Source organism: Populus alba, chromosome 6, assembly GCF_005239225.2.
Source record: "Populus alba chromosome 6, ASM523922v2, whole genome shotgun sequence".
NCBI classification, from domain to species: Eukaryota; Viridiplantae; Streptophyta; class Magnoliopsida; order Malpighiales; family Salicaceae; genus Populus; species Populus alba.
In genome coordinates this window covers 5,418,864-5,437,565 of record NC_133289.1, presented here as the reverse complement: position 1 = coordinate 5,437,565, position 18,702 = coordinate 5,418,864, and the positions used below count along the sequence as shown (strand labels likewise).

At 32.8% G+C, this 18,702-nt stretch overlaps 1 protein-coding gene across 2 annotated transcripts; it reads right to left on the bottom strand.

Moving 5' to 3' along the window:
- Positions 1-661: 661 nt before the first annotated feature.
- On the bottom strand, positions 662-4,358 carry LOC118032583 (serine/threonine-protein kinase PBL34). 2 transcript variants are annotated; one of them, XM_035037312.2, is made up of 7 exons: positions 3,935-4,358; positions 3,570-3,614; positions 3,062-3,375; positions 2,816-2,951; positions 2,036-2,169; positions 1,830-1,953; positions 662-1,430 (listed from the first exon to the last, which is right to left on the bottom strand). In XM_035037312.2, exons 1-7 carry the CDS (start codon positions 4,053-4,055, stop codon positions 976-978), a joined length of 1,329 nt encoding a protein of 442 aa, XP_034893203.1. In that variant the 5' UTR covers positions 4,056-4,358; the 3' UTR covers positions 662-975. The 2 variants fall into 2 exon arrangements, with proteins under 2 accessions (XP_034893203.1, XP_034893205.1); XM_035037314.2 differs by lacking the exon at positions 3,570-3,614 and having other exon boundaries at positions 3,935-4,353.
- Between the last annotated feature and the right edge of the window lie 14,344 nt (positions 4,359-18,702).

Genomic DNA, 18,702 nt, shown 5'->3' with positions numbered 1-18,702 from the left:
AGAATAATTTTTACTGTACCCTTTTCAGAAATGATTGGCATTATAAATTAAAGCAAGATATGATTCTAATGTGAATGCATACATGATGAAATGCGTATTTCATTAGAAACCTTTACTGTGAATAACTTGGAGAGTAGGTTGAAGTAAAATGAGATTCTAGTTTGAATATGAGATGCATGCAACTGATATTTAAAGTGCATATTTCAAAGATTCTTATGCTCAACTCATGTATATACACCCCTCGTATCTTTGTTGATAGCGTAAGTGCTGATTTTGCTGGAAACATATCCGTGGCTTGTCTTGGACATGACTAAGATGCTAAGCTTCTATGGTCAAACGCTGCCAGAGCCTGCACGGTGCACCCACTATAAAGAACTGATTCGAAGTCCTCAACTTTTGAATCTGGACCATGCTTGGTGTAAACTCTAAGCAGGAGCTGAACGCAAAATTTTGGTTCACGTCAGTTTAACTTTCATTTTGGAAGTGCAGAATGTTATTCAATACAAAGGTCTTTTGCGGTTCTCAACTGATGCAAGGTCTAAACCTGGCTGGGATTGAAATTTCGGTTTTGCGAGATGAATTCTGTATCAATGAAAGATACAGTAGTGACATACTCAGGACGAAGACAAAATGCAACTCCAAAACCCCAAAGCAATTGACATTCAGATAGCAACATGTAGCAATCTTAGAAATGGAAGGTTTCATCTAATTACAAGCTATATCTCAATTACAATAACAGCAAATCACAGGCAAGGTCTGAATTGATGGTTAGCTCTCTAGTGTAAGTTTTCATAGAAGCTGATTTACCTTTCTTCTTCAGATGTTTTTCTGGATCCAGAAAATCTTAGAACACCCAAATGTCATAAAACAAGCTTGAAATATTCCCTTCAGAATAGCCAACGAATACAAAGGCAGAATACCAACCTTTGTTTTTCTTGATACTTGAATCAATCAAGGAGATTGAATCGATTGCCCTTATCTATAACGCTGCTTGCCAGTATTCAAGGGAGAATCTCTGATGCTTTTGGAAGATACATTTGTGTGCTGCTGCGCTCCTTCACTTTTCTTCTTGCGCTTCCCTTGTTGAGACAAACGAGAGTGGTAAGATAAAATGGCAAGGTCGTTTAGATCTTGCAATGGAGTGAGAACTTTCACAATTTCATCCATTGTAGGACGGGACTTTGAATCCCTACTGAGGCAGTTGTAAGCCAATTGAGAAACTTTCTGGACCGCTTTAAGGGAGTAATTCAGCTCCAACCTGGGATCCACTAGCTGGTACATCTTTCTCTTGTCAGCTAAATAAGGTCGTGCCCATGCAACTAGATTCTGCTCACCACTAGGTCGTTTCTTGTCCATTGATCTTCTGCCTGTCAAAATCTCAAGCAGCACAACTCCAAAGCTGTAAACATCACTCTTAGATGTCAAGTGTCCTGTAAAAGGAGGAGCCAAATTTGCAGTTTTGTTAGATCCCCATCAAGGACAGGCTCTGGATCCCAGTCTTGAAACGTATTTCATAGCAGCTAAACTGGATGAAATGAGAGTCTAGGTTGGTTTCTAGTAGAAGTCAATGCGAGTGTTTGTTATAGTCAGATCAACATGTACTATCAGGTACTGTATTTAAACCCCAAATTGGATGATTCACTTCAGGTTTAAAATAGAAATGTAGATGCTTGAACAAAAGGGTTACTCTTTAGTTGACGCTATTCCTCTTTTCTATAGAAAGTAAAACTTGTTTTTCTAGTTGATTACAGTTTCCTCATGAAATGCAGGACCAGCAGGTGATAATGTCAAAGGAGTTTACTCCTACCTATCTATTACAACTTCCATACCTGTCATCACATACTCTGGAGCAGCATAGCCATATGTCCCAACAACCCTTGTAGAAACATGAGTTTTGTCCCCTTGAGGCCCAGCTTTTGCTAGACCAAAATCTGAAAGCTTAGCATTATATTCCTGTAAAAGAATTTTCCTTGTTAAGACTTCAATCAAGCAAAAGATTTGACACTATCATTCATTGATACGAGTCACCACATACCGAGTCAAGCAAAATGTTTGACGTCTTAAAATCTCTGTAAATAACTGGTTCAGGGCCACCATGGAGAAAGGCCAATCCTTTTGCTGCCCCAAGTGCAATCTTAATCCTGCTGGACCATGGAAGAGGTATTGTCCCTTCGAAAGTTATATCAGCATCAGAATTTGCCTTCATACAACTAGAAAATGTACAAGCATGATAAAAAAATAAAAATAATAAAAAATAAAACATTGAAAATCTTCAGAGCATTGATAGCTTCAGTTTCAAAGAAATTCAAACAATTTGATATAGCTGGCTAGTAGCTAGTCCACATTCTCAGCTCACTCTTTGCCTGTTGATTCAATAAATCATGAAGCTCACTAGGGGAGTAATTTAGACCAGCTTTGTCTCTTGTGTATCTTTCCCAATTTCCATGACAAAAAAAAAAAAACTGATGAAAACTGCGACAATAAACTCAATCAAATAAAAAGATACAGAAGCAACCTTTCATCACTAAGAATAGAAGAAGAAACCTAGAAGGTACACGGTCCTAAGGGGAAAAAAAGAAAATGGAAAATTTTCTCGACATTATTAGCTAGTTTAGCCACAATAATGAGGAGAGAAAAATGGCAGAAAGAACAAGGAGAATTGAATTTCAAAGAAGAGAACAATTCTCCTTGTATCAAGTGGTGAAAAAATATGTAAATCTAGTAGTCATTTAGTAGGAAGCTTCTCAAATAGAAATATGAATCTTCAATAGCAACAAAAGAACAAAGAAAAGGCAACAAAATTGTTAAAACTTACTTCTAAAAAGATGATTTTCAAGACTCCCTCGCGTCATAAATTCATAAACAAGAAGCCGTTGATCATCCTCGATGCAGTAACCAATAAGCTTAACGAGATTAGGATGGTGAAGCTGTCCAAGAAAATCAACTTCAGCCTGCAATAAGGTAAATTATCATAATGTCACACTCTTACTTCTAATCCTCCATCCAGCCATCACTTTTGACATCAATCTACTAACCCAAGAAAAGCAGTTATTCTACTAACCACCCATTCTCTATGGCCTTGAAGACCATCTGGCTTTAAGCTCTTCACCGCGACTGTGATTCCCGACCCAGGTTTTGCTGGTGCTGTTCCATTTTCCTCTATCCATCCTTTAAACACATATCCAAATCCGCCCTCTCCAAGAATGCTATCAGGCCTAAAATTCCCCGTTGCTGATTTTAGTTCTTGAAAGGTAAACTGCAGCAACTGGCATGGAGATTTCTTATCTTGTGGATCGGGATTATCAGAAGATAGTTGTGCTTCATTATGAGCACATAACTCTCGATTGCTTGCATTTAGGTATCTTGTTTCAGTAGCTGCATCAACAGAATCAAGTGAGACCCCTCTTTCATCCACAAGTTACATACTTTATTACCAATTGAAACACAAAGTTCATCTTGAGCAAAGAAAGAGAAACTCAAATTCAGCACCAGTAGGCAAGTTGGATCAGCAATCAATTCTGTTTTGTGACTTGAAAAGGATGATATTTTTTGGTCAGGTTTTCTATTACCATGATAACCTTGTAAACTGAAATAGAACTTGCATTTCCCAGTTCCTGCAAATCAAGAAGTTGATCTTTGTAAAAGAATCAACACAGCCCCATCTTGAGATCTGTTCTCTTAATGTCAAGTTTACCAACCTTGACAAGATACAAGAGAGACAGATGAGATTGTCTTAAGCTCAAATTTCAAAACTTTAACAAAAAGAAGCCAACTTTCAACACTTAAATAGCATAGCAAAACAATATCATACAATAAAAACAGAGGAGACCCTTAGGCAAATAAGCATGGAACACCTTGATACACAACTAGAATCAACAATTTGAGCTCAAAATCACAAAAGAGATGAAAAAAACTACAATATAATTAGACGCACCTGCATCGTAAACAAGACTAGTACGAGGGATAGCGTTAGCAGAATCTCTAGAGGCAGAGGACTTGCAAGAACCTCTAACTCCACGTTTTAAGACAGCCCAGCAACCACACTTGCTATCCATAACCTTGTTTAGTTTTCTTTTTGGGTTCTTGTTTTCTAATTTTATATCATGGGTTGTCACTATGATTGCATGGGATGTGATAGACAGGTGAGTAGAGATTGGTCATGGTTGGGTTATGTTATGTTTTGTTATGAGTGAACTGATGAAGAAGAAAAAGAAAGCGAGTGTGTGAGAGAGAGAGGAATTGAAAAATGTTAATGTTGCTGTTTGCGTTAGTGTTGGTCTTGTTGGTGTTGCTGCTGCTGTTAAAGAACGCAGGCATCATCATCACCATCATCGCAGTGTGTACAAAAAGAACTTTTTTCCACCACCTTTTGGCGTGGGTGATGGGAATTCCCCCCTCTCTCTCTCCCCCTCGATTTCACTTGGCAAAATTACCAAAAATTACCCTTCGTAACAAAGTGTTGATAACTTCGGCTGTGCCCATCAAAGATTTTCGCAAACATTTGGCTTTCTAATTTTATTTATTTATTTTAACCGTAAGCTATCTATGTATATCTTCTTTAATATTTTAAAATTCTAAAATTAATAATCCTATATGTTTTTAAATAGTTCTAAAATTTAGAACATTTAAATTAATAATTTTTAAAAAAATAAATTTAAAATCTAACCAATTAAGCTACACCCTTAAAAAAATATTTTTTGTAAAATCTTTACATGCATTTTGGAATTTCATAATTGAATTCAATTTCTATATTTAAATTAATTCATGTGTTTGAAATTATTTTAAGGATATTAATTTAAATTTTAAATAAAATTTAATTTATAAAAAATGATTAAAATCAAATCATAGAGGAAACTCTCTCATTTACTTAAGAAATTTAATTTTAATTGATATTAAAAACTATTTTTCAAAGATAACTCTATCCCTTTTTTCTTCAACTGGACACTGTCAATATTGGAAATGCTAACAGCTCTTAAGAACTCACCTGACCCCATGAGCATATCACGTTTATATTCGATGGCTATTTTTTAAATTTATTTCTACGTGTATTTTAAATAAAATAGTATAATTAAATTTAATTTTATAATTTGATATTTTATTTTAAATATAAAAAGTATAATAAATTATTTATTAAATTCAAATCATAATTGGTTTAATCAAGTAGTAAATCAAATTCTTCACTGCTAGTTATTTAGCTGAAAATAAATCCCACCATTATTATTTACATTTAACCTATCATCCATGGGCTATAAATTTTTTTAAAAAACAAATATTAAGTATGCAGGCTATTTTAAAATGTTTTTTTAAATGAAAAATTCAAAATGTAAATTAAAAAACTTATGCAATCATCTAACTAAGATCATTATTTATATAAATAAAAACAAGTCTCTAACAATAACCAACAAAACAAATTGTACAAATAAGACATTTACCCGATTGTATTTACTAAATTTATTTATTTAAATAAATAAAAGATAAATTCATCTTAAAAAACTCATGACTTAAACGATAAATACAAATAAAACTGATTGAATAAACTCACACCATGAAAAAACATTATGAGAGACCGAACACCTCAGCAAAATATAAGGAATAAACACCTATCGATATAATAGAAAAATAAAAGAAAAAAAATATTGAGCGAACTTTATAGCCAAGCCAACGTGAAATTGGGATGACCCCCCTATCTAGAAACTAGAAGTTTTTTGAAGAAAAAAAAATGCTTTTAAAAAAGATCAAATTTGAATTGGGCTAATCTTTAAGATTTACGACCTGGGTTATAAGACTGTGATGACCTCATTAAAAGCGAACCTAAAAAACCAAAAAGTAGAATTTTTAATGAAACAAATATTAAATGATGAAATTAAGGGGAAAAAAAGAGTCAATGAAAAAAAACAATGCAGAACTGAACAAATAGCAATTAAAATAATTATGACTAAATACAACATCGAAATTAAATGAAATTAAATATTTAGAGATGGAATTGAAAAAAAAAAATAATAAATTAAAAAATAGCAATTAAAAGAATTAAGATTAAATTTGACATAAAAGTTAAATGAAAAATAAATGCTTAGGGATAGAATTGAAAAAAAAAAAACCAAATCAATCAAGAAAATGATTCAAAAAAAATAGCAATTAAAAAAATAAATATCGAATTTGATTAAAAAAAATAACAAAATCAAACAACCATGGATGAAATAGAAAACAAAATCTAATTAAAAATAATCAATATAAATAAAATAATTATAGTTAAGAGAAAAATGAATGAATCAAAAGAAAAAAGGAATTGAAGAGTTGGTATAATTTTTTGTGTGATCAACATGTAATCCGAGAAGGAAAATAAAGGAATAAATGAAAAGTAAATTGACGTCAAACCAAACCTAATCACCATACATGTATTACCTAGAGAGAAAAGGGATGTTAAGACAAATCCAATAATATAGTTAGATAACAATTCAATCCACTAGAGTTAGCCGTCTGATGGTGGTAAAGCAGCTAATGCATGTGAAGCACGCAAAAATAATTTTTATTTTTTTATTTGTACAAAAACAAAAATGCCCCCTAGTGTTAAACAAGAATCACAAAAGAATCATTATGAAATTATAGCACCCTTGAAACCAGGACTAGAAAATTTGAACAACAAGAGTAATGGAGTAATCAAACTTTTCATTAATTTGTAAAAAAACAAAAATATCCTCAAGACTAAACAATAACAATAAAAATCATTATAAAATTATAATCACGCCTCTATAGCCAAGACTAATAAATTTTAATGGTAAGTGTAACGAGTTTATCAATTGTTCATTAAAAAATCAAAATTAATATGTGGCCATTGAATTAAAGGTTCCCTTCATTAACTTTTTAAGGGTAATGCGCCAATTGTACTTATAAAAAATGATAAGAAATTGTTGATCCCAAACAAATAAAGAATGATAAATTAATGCAAGTAAAGACCGTTTTACCTCCCAGGCAAAGTCTTATAAATAAAGTAGTGCAGTGTACAATGATAATTTTATTGTAATCCAAGTTGTGTTTTGAAAGTGTCGTAATAAAATATCTACATGGTTTAGTTTTTTAATTGATCGTTTATATTGAAGGTGTGTTTAAAAATAAGGTTAAATTGTGTTTTTAAAAATTTTAAAATCTTTTTAGTTTCAAATTATATTTTTTAAGTTTTTTAATTATTTTAAAATGTTAATACCAAGAATATATTTTAAAAAATAAAAAAAATATTTTAAAAAATAATATTAACAATAATACCGAAACAGTCACGAAGGAGTTTCGGAATTCTCCCCTCTGCAGATGTGTCTTACCGAAACAGACCCTTGATTTTTAACTCTTATTTTATTAGCAAAAGGATAAATATACTACATCATAATGAAAGTACAGAAATCAGAGTAGATGAAATTTGATAGGACATGTACTAGCATGACTTTACCATGGATGGGACAAAAATAATTCTCCAAGTCTTAAAAATTAATATTTATCATTGAAACTGATTTTTCACCCTCTTTCTCGTCTAAAAAAAATATGTTTGAAAGAAGTGTTATAATTACATTTTAAAATATTTTTTATATCAAAATATATTAAAATAATATATTTTTTATTTTTAAAAAAAAAATTTAAGATGAGCACATCAAAATAATACAAAACATATAAAAACTTAATTTTTAACAAAAAAATAATTCTTTTTAAAATACAAATACAATCATGTTTCTAAATACCCACTTAAAAAAAAAGATGAAGGTTTTAAAATATCTCAATAACATTTCTCTTATAAAGTGAAACACATTAATATAAAAATTAATTTTTTTTATTAATGAAATGTGGTTATTTAACCACTTTATTTTTTTTTTTTTTATGAATTTTTTTATCAATTAAATTTGAGAATTAAAATGTAAATAAAATTAAGTTTAAAAACCTAAAACTAAAAGAATAAAAAAATGAGAAAACAATGAATTGCTAGGTGAAAATGAATTTCTTTTCTCACAGATTTGAGAAAATACAAGTTGTTTTTTAATTGATTATTTTTCTTTTAATTTTTTTATACTACAAAATTAAATTTTATTTTATTAAATTGGGCTTTGATTTAATTCTGCAATTTAATCAAACACCTTTAATTCTTGAAAACATGTAAAGAGAAGAAAAATATCAACACATATAATATCACGTAAGGATTGATTTTTTTAAAAAAAAATTATTGACTAGAATAAAAAAAAAAGTATTATTCATGACGAATTTTCTTTTAATTGTATTGTATAATTATATTATAATATGATTTTTACATGTATTGCAGCATCTTTTGTTTATTTGAGATTGAGTTTCGTGATTTGTTGTAATTTGTTTTTTATGTGATTATTTTATTCACGTGACCCATATTGCAAGTTAATTTACTTGACTCAGATTTTTTTTTCATGTTTTAAATTTGTATTTTTTAAAATTTCATCATTCACCATTAGGTTGATTAGAAATCAAGCATTGTGATTTTTTTTTATTTACTTTTTATTAAGTTATCCTGATCTTACGATTTGAAATACAAGTTTTGCGAGTTAATTTGAGTTGATTCAATTTATTTTATCTCGTTCTCTTTTTAATTTGATTTTTTTTCAATTTCATTCTTTAGGAATGTATTGATTGATAATTGTATTTTATAATTTGTTTTATACGAGGCTATCTTAGTCTCATGACCCGAGTCAGAGGTTTGTAACTCGAGTGTACCCATTTTGTTTTTTTTTTGTTTGTCTTCTATGAGGTTATACCGATCTTATAACCCAGATCATGAGCTTGGTAGGAGTGACTCATGTTATTTTTTGTGTTATTTTTTTTATTGATTTGTTTTTCAATTTCATCCTTTAACGTTAAATTGATTGAGAATTGAGTTTTATAATTTATTTTGATTTATTTTTTAGGAAATTATCATGATCTCATAACTTGGATCATAGATTTAACAAGTTAACTCGAGTTAACTCATTTATATATATATATAAAAATTATTTTTTAAAAAATTTAATTGATTGTAATTAGATTTTATAATTTATTATAATTTATTTTATTTGGATTTTCATAATCTAATAAGCTATGTTTTTATTCAAGTTATTTTTAAATCTTTCAAATCGACTAGATTATATTGAAAAAATCCTAGTTTAAATTTTTTTATTACTATAAAAATATCAACAGAAATACATCGTTTAAATTAAAAATTAAAAATAAAAAATCTACTCTCGGCTAACAATCTGGTATCTAATATATCATATGGATGTGACTGGAGTTGTAATTTGACCGGAGGAAGAGAGTGCGAGAGAGGGAGGGAGTGGGAGAGAGGGAGACTTATACGAGATTGTGGTAACAATTAAAGTTTAAATTGTTTTTGTTTATAAATATATTAAAATAATATATTTTTTTTATTTTTAAAAAATTATTTTTACAATCAATATATTAATCTAAAAATATAATTTTAATCACGTTTCAAACAATTTCTAAATCAATGATTATGTTCCCAGTGGACTCAAAACTGGCAGCTAAAAAACTACTGTCTTAAGAACTGATGTTTAACACTTTGAATCACAAAAGATACTATAAATAACTAGGGAAAAAGCATAGAATAAAGTCCTTGCTGAAATGAGGACCTGACTGGGAAGAAGAGTAACAAAAAAGGAATTGTGTTTTTATTTTATTTTATGTTAGACTATTTTTTAATTAAAAATATATTTAAAAAATAATAATTTAAATTAACATATCAAAACCAGAAAAAAAAACATATAATTGATATTTTTTAAGATGAAAAGTAATATAAAAATAATTTTAAAAACATTGTAAAAAGAAGGTTACCACACAAAAACATAATATCCTCTTGAATTCGTTTTCATACCTCGAAATTAAAATTAAGTCTTTTGTAATAAAATCGTAACACAAAATGGTATAATTACAATAAAGTTTTTTGGTCCTCTATAATTAATGCGTGGGCGGCATGTATGTAAAACCTAAGCATACGTCCTGGGGTCACCACAACATTAAATTCCTTAGCTCTCGAGTACAATATACTTCTTTTGTAAAACAAACCGAGTGTGTTTAATAAAACATGAGCTTAAAGATGTTTTCCCAGAGAGTTTCATTAATTAAAAAATTCTTCCTTGAATTATTGTTTGGTCAAAGCCGAGGAAGGACAGTCAAAGAGCATATTTGAGTGCAATCCCATCACAAACAGACACTCTCTCTCTAGGCCATGGAACTGCACATATTTATTCCTGTTCTGATGGGAACTGAGGACGACGGGAGGCTTGTCGTAGATGGGTTGCTGTTGAGGGCAGTGCTCTAAAAGGAGAGGGGGAACGGGGAGGAGGGGCGGAGGTGCTTGGTGAGAGGTCATTTCATCAACAACCATTAACACAAAATGGTATTCTATGATGCTTTGGATGAAGAAAAGCAATCTGTGATGAGATCCTATTCTTTTTTCGACACTGTGCTTGCAACTTTGGAAAGAAGAGATGCCCATTGCCCCCACTACGGGTGCGGACCCGCTCAGGACCCCGCCACATGCATTTGAGGCACACATAGGAGATAGAGAGAGGCTCTAAGAACACACTTCCTTGTGTAGCCCACTCAAGATGGTCATATGGGCGAACAAGATACCCTATTCTTCAAGGTATAAAGTTACAAACCATATGATTGGAGCAGGAGAAAGGTCCAGATGCACATATATTTTCAGAGGGAGATGTTGCTCTGCAAAACAACTCACCATGCATCCTGTTTTAGATGGACCATTAATTTCATGTTTTGAGCGTCATCTAGGGCCCGAGCAAGATCAAAACCCCCACCCATCAAGCCACCGGTCGAGGCATCGACTCCCCATCTCAACGAGCTCCATGTAAAGAGGAGTGCACTGTGTTTTGAACTAGCATTGATGGTGTGGCATGGGAGTTTTTATTTCTTCTTGATACACACAAGTCTGAAGACCACTTGCGCAACATGGTTCTTTGCTAGGAATCAATATCATCATGGTACTGCTTGAAACTATTTTATCTTATGAGGATCTCATATTCTCATCGGTGGATGGATATATGGCTAGAAAGGGAACCAAACCGAGTGATTGTTATGAAGATGCTTGTTGACTGGTTCTTGCACTCGACTTCGGAAGCCAGGAAAATCAGTTTTGAACTGGCTAAGAAGAGTGTATTATCGGTTTAATGCAGGGGAAATCGGTGTTTTCGTTGAAGTTATACATGTCCTCCTATCCTTATCCATTTTTTTTTTAATGTAATTGAAATATCTGCTACTTTCGGTGATCCATATCTCTTTCTAGTAGTAGCAATTGTAGCAACACAGTTGGTGGCCTAGGTGTGAGTTATAACATGTGATCATCATAAAATGGATACTATCAAGGCAAACAAAATTCCTTAACTTTTTGGATGGTCAAAGATTGGATCATATCATTGAATATTATATATCATAGTTCCTATTGAGCTAAAAATAAATACTACAGAACCCAGCCCAGTTCATTATTCGGCTCAAGGTATGAATCACTCATTGTGTTCAACTCCTGGGTGGGTCACGGGTTGATCCTAATTTGGCTTTAATTTTTTTTTTTAAAGTGACATGTTTTTTTTTAATATTAAAATGATGCTATATTGAATCAACTGAGACTTTATTACTTAATTCACCGAATCTATAATCCTGATTATGAATTCCAAACATGTCAACTTTGAAATCTCATAACCTTAATTTTAACCTAATTTGGGTTTAAAATTAGACCACATAAAAGTTATTTCAATGTGAACATTTAACTAGCAAATTCAAATACAAGTTGAATGATAGGTAAAAAGCATGGTTTGACTTGAATTTTTTTTTCAAGAGGACAATATTTTTTTTAATATTTCAAGGGCGACATATTAGATCGACTTAGGTTTCGCTATTTAACCTGTCAAACCTGGAGCCTTGGTAATAAACTTCAAATCTAGTCAATGGGTCAACCTCGAAATCTTATGGCTTGACTCTTAACCTACCTCAAGTTTAAAAAAATATTTCAAAATGATATGTTTTAAATATTGAGAAGATGACATATTGAATTGACTCGAGTTTCATTATGTAACTAGCCAAAACTATTTTTGACAACTTTATTGTTTAAAACTATTTCTTATTTAATTGTACGATAATAAAAATAGATTTTTATAAAATAAAGTATAAATTAAATGTTGGAATGTTTGTTTAAGATTGTGATAACCTCATAGAAAGTAAACTGAAATAAATTATAAATATCAATTTAAAATTAATAAAATATTAAAGGATGTAATTAAAAAACAAAACAAAAAAACTTAATACAAAATCAATGTTAAAAGATAAAATTAAATGAAGAAAATTAAAAAAAAAAAAGACGAAAATGAAAGCAAAAAAAGAAGGAAAAAAAGAGAAGGGTGAGGGGAGGAGTTCACCTCTCACTTATTTTTGAGATTAATATACTGCTTAATACATATATGTTATGCTACATCCATTATTTATATAAGTAGAAAAACCTCCATACTCAGATGTGCTCGATCGCAACATTAACGTACTGAAATATCTCCCACCTCTTGCTGCGAACGTTACTTGCAAATGACTTCATGATGCCTCCTAATCAAATATAATTGGATTAATATCTAAAAATTTATAAAATAAATATTAAATATAATTTGATACTTTTTTCAAAGCGAGTTTTGAAAAAACCAATTAAATATTGAAGCACAAATTAAATAAAAAAAATTAATTAAAAATAAATAAAATAAAATAAAATCCAAGTCAACCTAAACTAACATGGTAAAGTTGCAATCTAAGTCACGAGAGACCGAAAACTTCATAAAAATAAAATAAAAAAATTACAAAGTTTCATTTCCAACAAATCCAATGTTAAAAGTTGAAATCGAGAAAAAAAATCTATGAGACCAGGATTATTCTATAAAAAGTAAATTAAAGAAAATCATAAAACCAAATTCCTAAACAATCTAATATTGAAAGAAGAAAATAAATTTAAAATTTAAAGGAAAAAAAAAAGAAGAAGAAGATTGAGTTGTTGGAGGGTGAAATTGAATATATATATTCAATTGAAAAGGGATAAAAAATTAAATCAAGTCAATCTGGGTCAATCTGCCAAACTCGTGACTCGAGTCATGAAATCGGGATAATCTTATGGAAAGCAAATATAAAAAAGTACAAAGCTCAATTTTCAATAAACTCAAAGTTAATTAATGAAATAAAAAAAAATTATAAAAAGAAACAAAATAAATTAAGTTGAGTCAATTTGATTTAACATGTTTAACCTATTTCTGGATTATGAGATTGTAATAAATTCATAAAAATCAAATAAAAAAATTATGAAATCATAGTTCCGATATATCTAATGTTGAAGGTTGAGATAAAAACAAAATCAAATTCATGAGATTGATATATAATCTAACATTAAAAAAAATAAAGAAAGAAAAAAACATATTTTTTAAAATAATTTAATATTAAAGGATGAAAATAAAAAAAGTATATAGAGAATTATATTTTTGAAGGATTAAATTAAAAAATTATTATTATTTTAATAAATACAATTTTGTGAATATAGCTAATTCTAACCATATTTTTTAGTGTTTCGTTAATGATTTTTTAAGTCTTGATTATAGAAAAATTATTGATTTAGTTGATCTCAAGATTTGAGCGAGTTGGATCAAGAAAGGGATTAAAATTGAAATGCTTGCGTAGATTTCATTGATTGATGTGACTAAAATAGGTAGCATCTTTCATTTCAAACTAAGAAAACAACGACTCAAATTAACAAACTCAAACTCGGACGTGAAACGAAGACCGGAAGATGAAAATTATATTTAAGATATGAGAAAAAAAAAAAGAAGAGAAACTCGGTAAACAAGTCAAGGAAAAGAACACAGAAGAAAAAGAAAAAGAAACTCGTATAAAACCGGATGGTAAATTAGGATTTCTAAATTCAAATCACTCATGGAGCCTATACGAGAGTGTTAAATTATAAAATTAACCAAAAAATTATAAAGTCTTACGAGAAAAAACATGACAAACTTGATAAAATATAAACTTGAGGTAGAAAAAGTTTACATGGTAGAAAATCTTGAAATAAGAAATGTGTTGGTAGTTATCTTGAATAAAGTGAGTGGTAATTACAGTATTTTTCTTGAATTTTCTATTTAAAAAATTAGTCAAGACAACCAAGAAAGACAACTCAACAAAACAACAATAATTACATTACAATTCAATCAAGTTTATAAGATTTTCAAAACTTGTTTATTAAGTAGGCATTTAATTATAAGTTTGTCGCACCCCAAAAAAATCAGTCAGCGCGCGGCATCGGCTGGTGATTTAATTATTGTTGTTGCATTGCTGGAATTTGGTTCGTTGGAGTCGCCACCTAGTAATTGATTTCGGGCTACTAGAAAACCGGATGTACTGGTCTTATCAGAGATTCGCGGGTACGGGACTGGTTGTGGTTAGGAAAGGTATTAGCACCCCTAACGCACCTTACCTGAGGTAAGCTGCTTCGTGGCTTTGACGTGTTAAAGAAGTTTTAATAATTGTCTTTTCATCGGAAATTAGAAATATCACTTACGTATAAGTTAATAATTCTTAACCGTGATCCGATCAAAATATTAAATTCTTCTTTAATAGATTTGCAATTTTATCCTAAAAAATAAATAAAGAAATAAATAAAATAACAAATTCATAAAACAAATACAAACACACACATACACTTTCACTATTTTTATTTCTTTTCTTTTTTCTTTTCTTTTCTTTTACATCCACTATACAAATACAAATACAAATACAAAATACAAATTCAAATTAAATAAATAAAAATTACATTAATTAATTAAAAATTACAAAACAGTCCCTAAAAACTCCAGAAATTGCAGGGAAGGACTTCTGGGGGCTGTGTGAACAGTGTCGCGCGTGGATCCACGCGTCACCGCCACTGGCGGTGCGTGCGTCCACGCGCCACCGCAGAAAAAGGGCACCGGTGGATCCGGCTCGTCTCTGTTTCCTCTTCTTTTCCTCGCCGGCGGTGGGGAGTGACAATCACCTGCAAAGAAGAAAAAACGCAATCCAGTTGGTTTTAATTTTGTTCTCAGTCACGGATCTGTTTTTTTCTTCTCCGTTTTGGGATCTGTGTTTGTTCTTTCTCCGGTCTACTCTTGGGTTCTTCTCCGTTTTGGGATCTGTGTTTGTTCTTTCTTCGGTCTACTCTTGGGGGTTTCGTTGTCTTCTTCTCTGCTCAGGCAGTCGGGCGGCGGCTAGTTGATGGTAGATCCATGGCCGTCGGGTCTATTTGGTGACCCCGTGACCGCTGCTGGGTCGTTGATGGCGTGCTGCGGCTGGGTCTGAGCACGGCGTTGAGAGGCAGATCGGAGGAAGAGACTGCTGAGAGGGGGAGGGTCTGGTGCTGGTCTCTGCGTTCGGGCCGGTTGAAGTTTGGGGAGCGGGCGGTCCGTTCATGGTGGCTGAGAACCGGATGAGAGGAGAGTGAGGCAGGTGAAGGAGAGGGTCATGGCTGCTTGTGTCTGGCCAAAAGAGAATGAAGCTGGCGTTGAGGAAAACGGTGATGGAGGGGGTTATGTGCAGAGTTTTTTTTCTTTGGGCAGAGGGCAAGGGAGAGAAGAGGAAAAATGTTGAAGACGAAAGGGGCGCCGGTGGAGAGCTGAAAATCAGAGGGTGGGGGCTGCTCCGATTGAGTGAGAAGAAAAAAAATAATCCAAAAGGTGAGGGGGGCTGTTATGGTGAAGATGAAGATGGCTGGGCAATTCAAACCAGGGAAGGGGGGGGCGCCTTGGTTTTCTTTTGTGCAGGGAGATCAGAAAAAATCAAAAGGTGTGGGGGGCGCCGCCGGCTAGTTTATCTCTGTCAATGGGAGTAGGGCGGCTCTGTTTAGCTCCGGCTGAAGAGAAAAAATAAAATAAAAATAAAACCAGAGGGGAAGGGGCCTTGGGCGAGAAGGAGCAACGGCTGGAAGTTCAAAAAAATTTCCAACCGGGGGGCCCGCTCCTTTGGATAGGCTGTTTGGAGAAAACAAAAGATAGGTTTAGGGTTTTTTCTTTTGTATTTTTGTTGAAGATTCAAAATTGCCCCCTCCCCTTGAATGTGAGTTGAAGACCAGTATTTATAGGTAAAATGTTGCTAGGTTTTTCAACTTGGTCCCTCAACTTCTTTCTTTTTTGTAAATTTTGATTTTTCTTATTTTTTTGTATTTTTTGAAAACGAGTAATATCAACGTCGACTCACATGCAGAAAATCAATGATTTTAAAAATGACGCGTGAAACGTCAAACGCGTTTGAAAATCTTTTAACAATTTAAATTCTTTTTTAGACGACGTTGAAACTGCTAAAATGATGAAAATATATATAAAAAAACATATTTTTGGATTTTCTTTGTTTTTCTCAATTTTTGGATTTTTTTGAAAATATATCAAAACATGGGTCAAAAATTGGGTAGCAATAGATGCCCCCTCTTTACAATGCTTACGAAGCAAAACTCATCAAAATTTTGCATAGTAAGCTTTGTAAAGAAAACAAAAGGAAAATGATTTTATTATCTTGGGCGACCTGCCCACACACTCACACTGATCTGTTTTCACGGGCGACCTGCCCACGCATACTCACTCTGGTCTATTTTCACGGGCGACCTGCCCACACGTACTCACTCAAGTCTGTTTTCACGGGCGACCTGCCCACACATACTCACTCAAGTCTATTTTCACGGGCGACCTGCCCACACATACTCACTCTGGTCTATTTTCACGGGCGACCGACCCACACTCTCCCAATGGTCTATTTTCACGGGCGACCTGCCCACACATTGGGTTTACCTGAGATCCCATCTGGCGACCTCATTCAACTGAAATGAAAATATTGTGTAACTCGGTTAACCTGAAATCCCATCTGGCGACCTCATTCTGGAACGAAAATATGTGTAACTCGGTTAACCTGAAATCCCATCTGGCGATTCCCTTTAACCAAAGCTACATGAGATCCCATCTGGCGACCTCATTCTGGAACTAAACTGTGTAACTCGGTTAACCTGAAATCCCATCTGGCGATTCCCTTTAACCAAAGCTACATGAGATCCCATCTGGCGACCTCATTCTGGATTTTCCTGTAACAATTCAAAAATATGTGCAAATGTTTTTTTTTTTTTTTTAGGTTAGATGATATGCATGCATCCTTACCTGATTTGAAATATAGGTCCCCCTTCTTTGATGCTCCGTCATTGTAGGGTGCCCTTGTTTGCATTCCAAAGCTTTCTTTGTTCTTTCGATGCATTGACTCATTCATGTGCTGACCATCCACTCAGCTGTAAATGCAATGCCCATCCCGGGCTGTCTTCGACAATTACTGCTTGCATCGTTCATCAAGCTTGACCCTGCCCCCAAGTGTGGTACTGCTTGATTCATCATGAAGGGCTTTCTCTCTTGGCTTCTTCTAAGAATGATCCTCTGATTGATTGTGTGCATCATGCCAATACCCATCACAATTGTTAATCAGTCATGAACTTGCCTCTATTTGAAACAGTACTCTTTAAGTACATGTTATCATCAGCCTTCTTGGAACTCATTCAGTCATCCAATCATGCATCTCATAGCTTGCAGTACAAAGGCTCATGGTTGTATGCTCAGTGCTCTTCTCATAGACTCCTTTCAACTCTTCTAATCAGGTTATGAAAAGAAATGCCTCGGCCTCATCATTGATGCTACTTCTATCACCCATACTCATGCGGTGAAGTGCTCATCTGGCTTCAAAACAAATTGTCCCACACAGTCAGTCTTCGGGGTGGGTGCCTTTCTGACATTCATTCAATGCAGTTGCGTGGTAATGTCTGTCGATAACCATGTTTCAAAGGATGACAATATAAGATTGTCCTTCAAGTGCATCATTGTTCCACAGTCAGTCTTGGTGGTGTGCATATGTTCGATGTTCATTCAAATGCACTCACCCGATAACATCTGTCAGGAGTCATAGCCATGTTTCAAAGGGTGACCCAAGATGGAGATATGAAAATATCCTTCAAGTGCAGCGTTGCTCATCAATTGCTGTTGAAGTTCACTGAATCATGGATTGTCTTTGAGCAACATTGCCCCAGCAATGATATGAATGCTCGTTCATCAGTTTATACTCAATGATGTTTTCCTTTGTCATTGTCAGATGATAATCATAACTTTCCGGGACTTTGATGACTCATCATGTGATTCTTTCTTTGCCCCCAGCTGATCTGGATACTGTTTGTTTCCCTTCTTAAGGTCCATTGTATTGCCCCCAGCTGCTCAACTTTTCAAGGAGTGTCGAGGACTTCAATGTCATTTCTATCAACGATTTTGCATACTCAATCAATGTTCTTCTGTGTTTGATAATCTTCCTTGTTCTGGAATCAACTCTCATATTTCAAAAATCATGTCTATTCAAAGTCTAGTTTGTTGAAATGAAATCAGAGATGTCCTTTTTTGGAAATCTTTTGAAAATCAAGCTTTTTGATCAAAGACCCAACACACGTTATTCGAAATACACAGTCCTTTGATTGTCTTGTATTTTGAAAACAGAAATCGACCCGTTGTAGGATTAAAATGGCTTTTTCCATGGTTCTTTGTATCAATTTGAATCCTTGATATTGGGTATATCATTTGATGGTCTGTGATGAGGTGACATTTTTATGAATTTCAAAAACAAGATGCTCAGGCT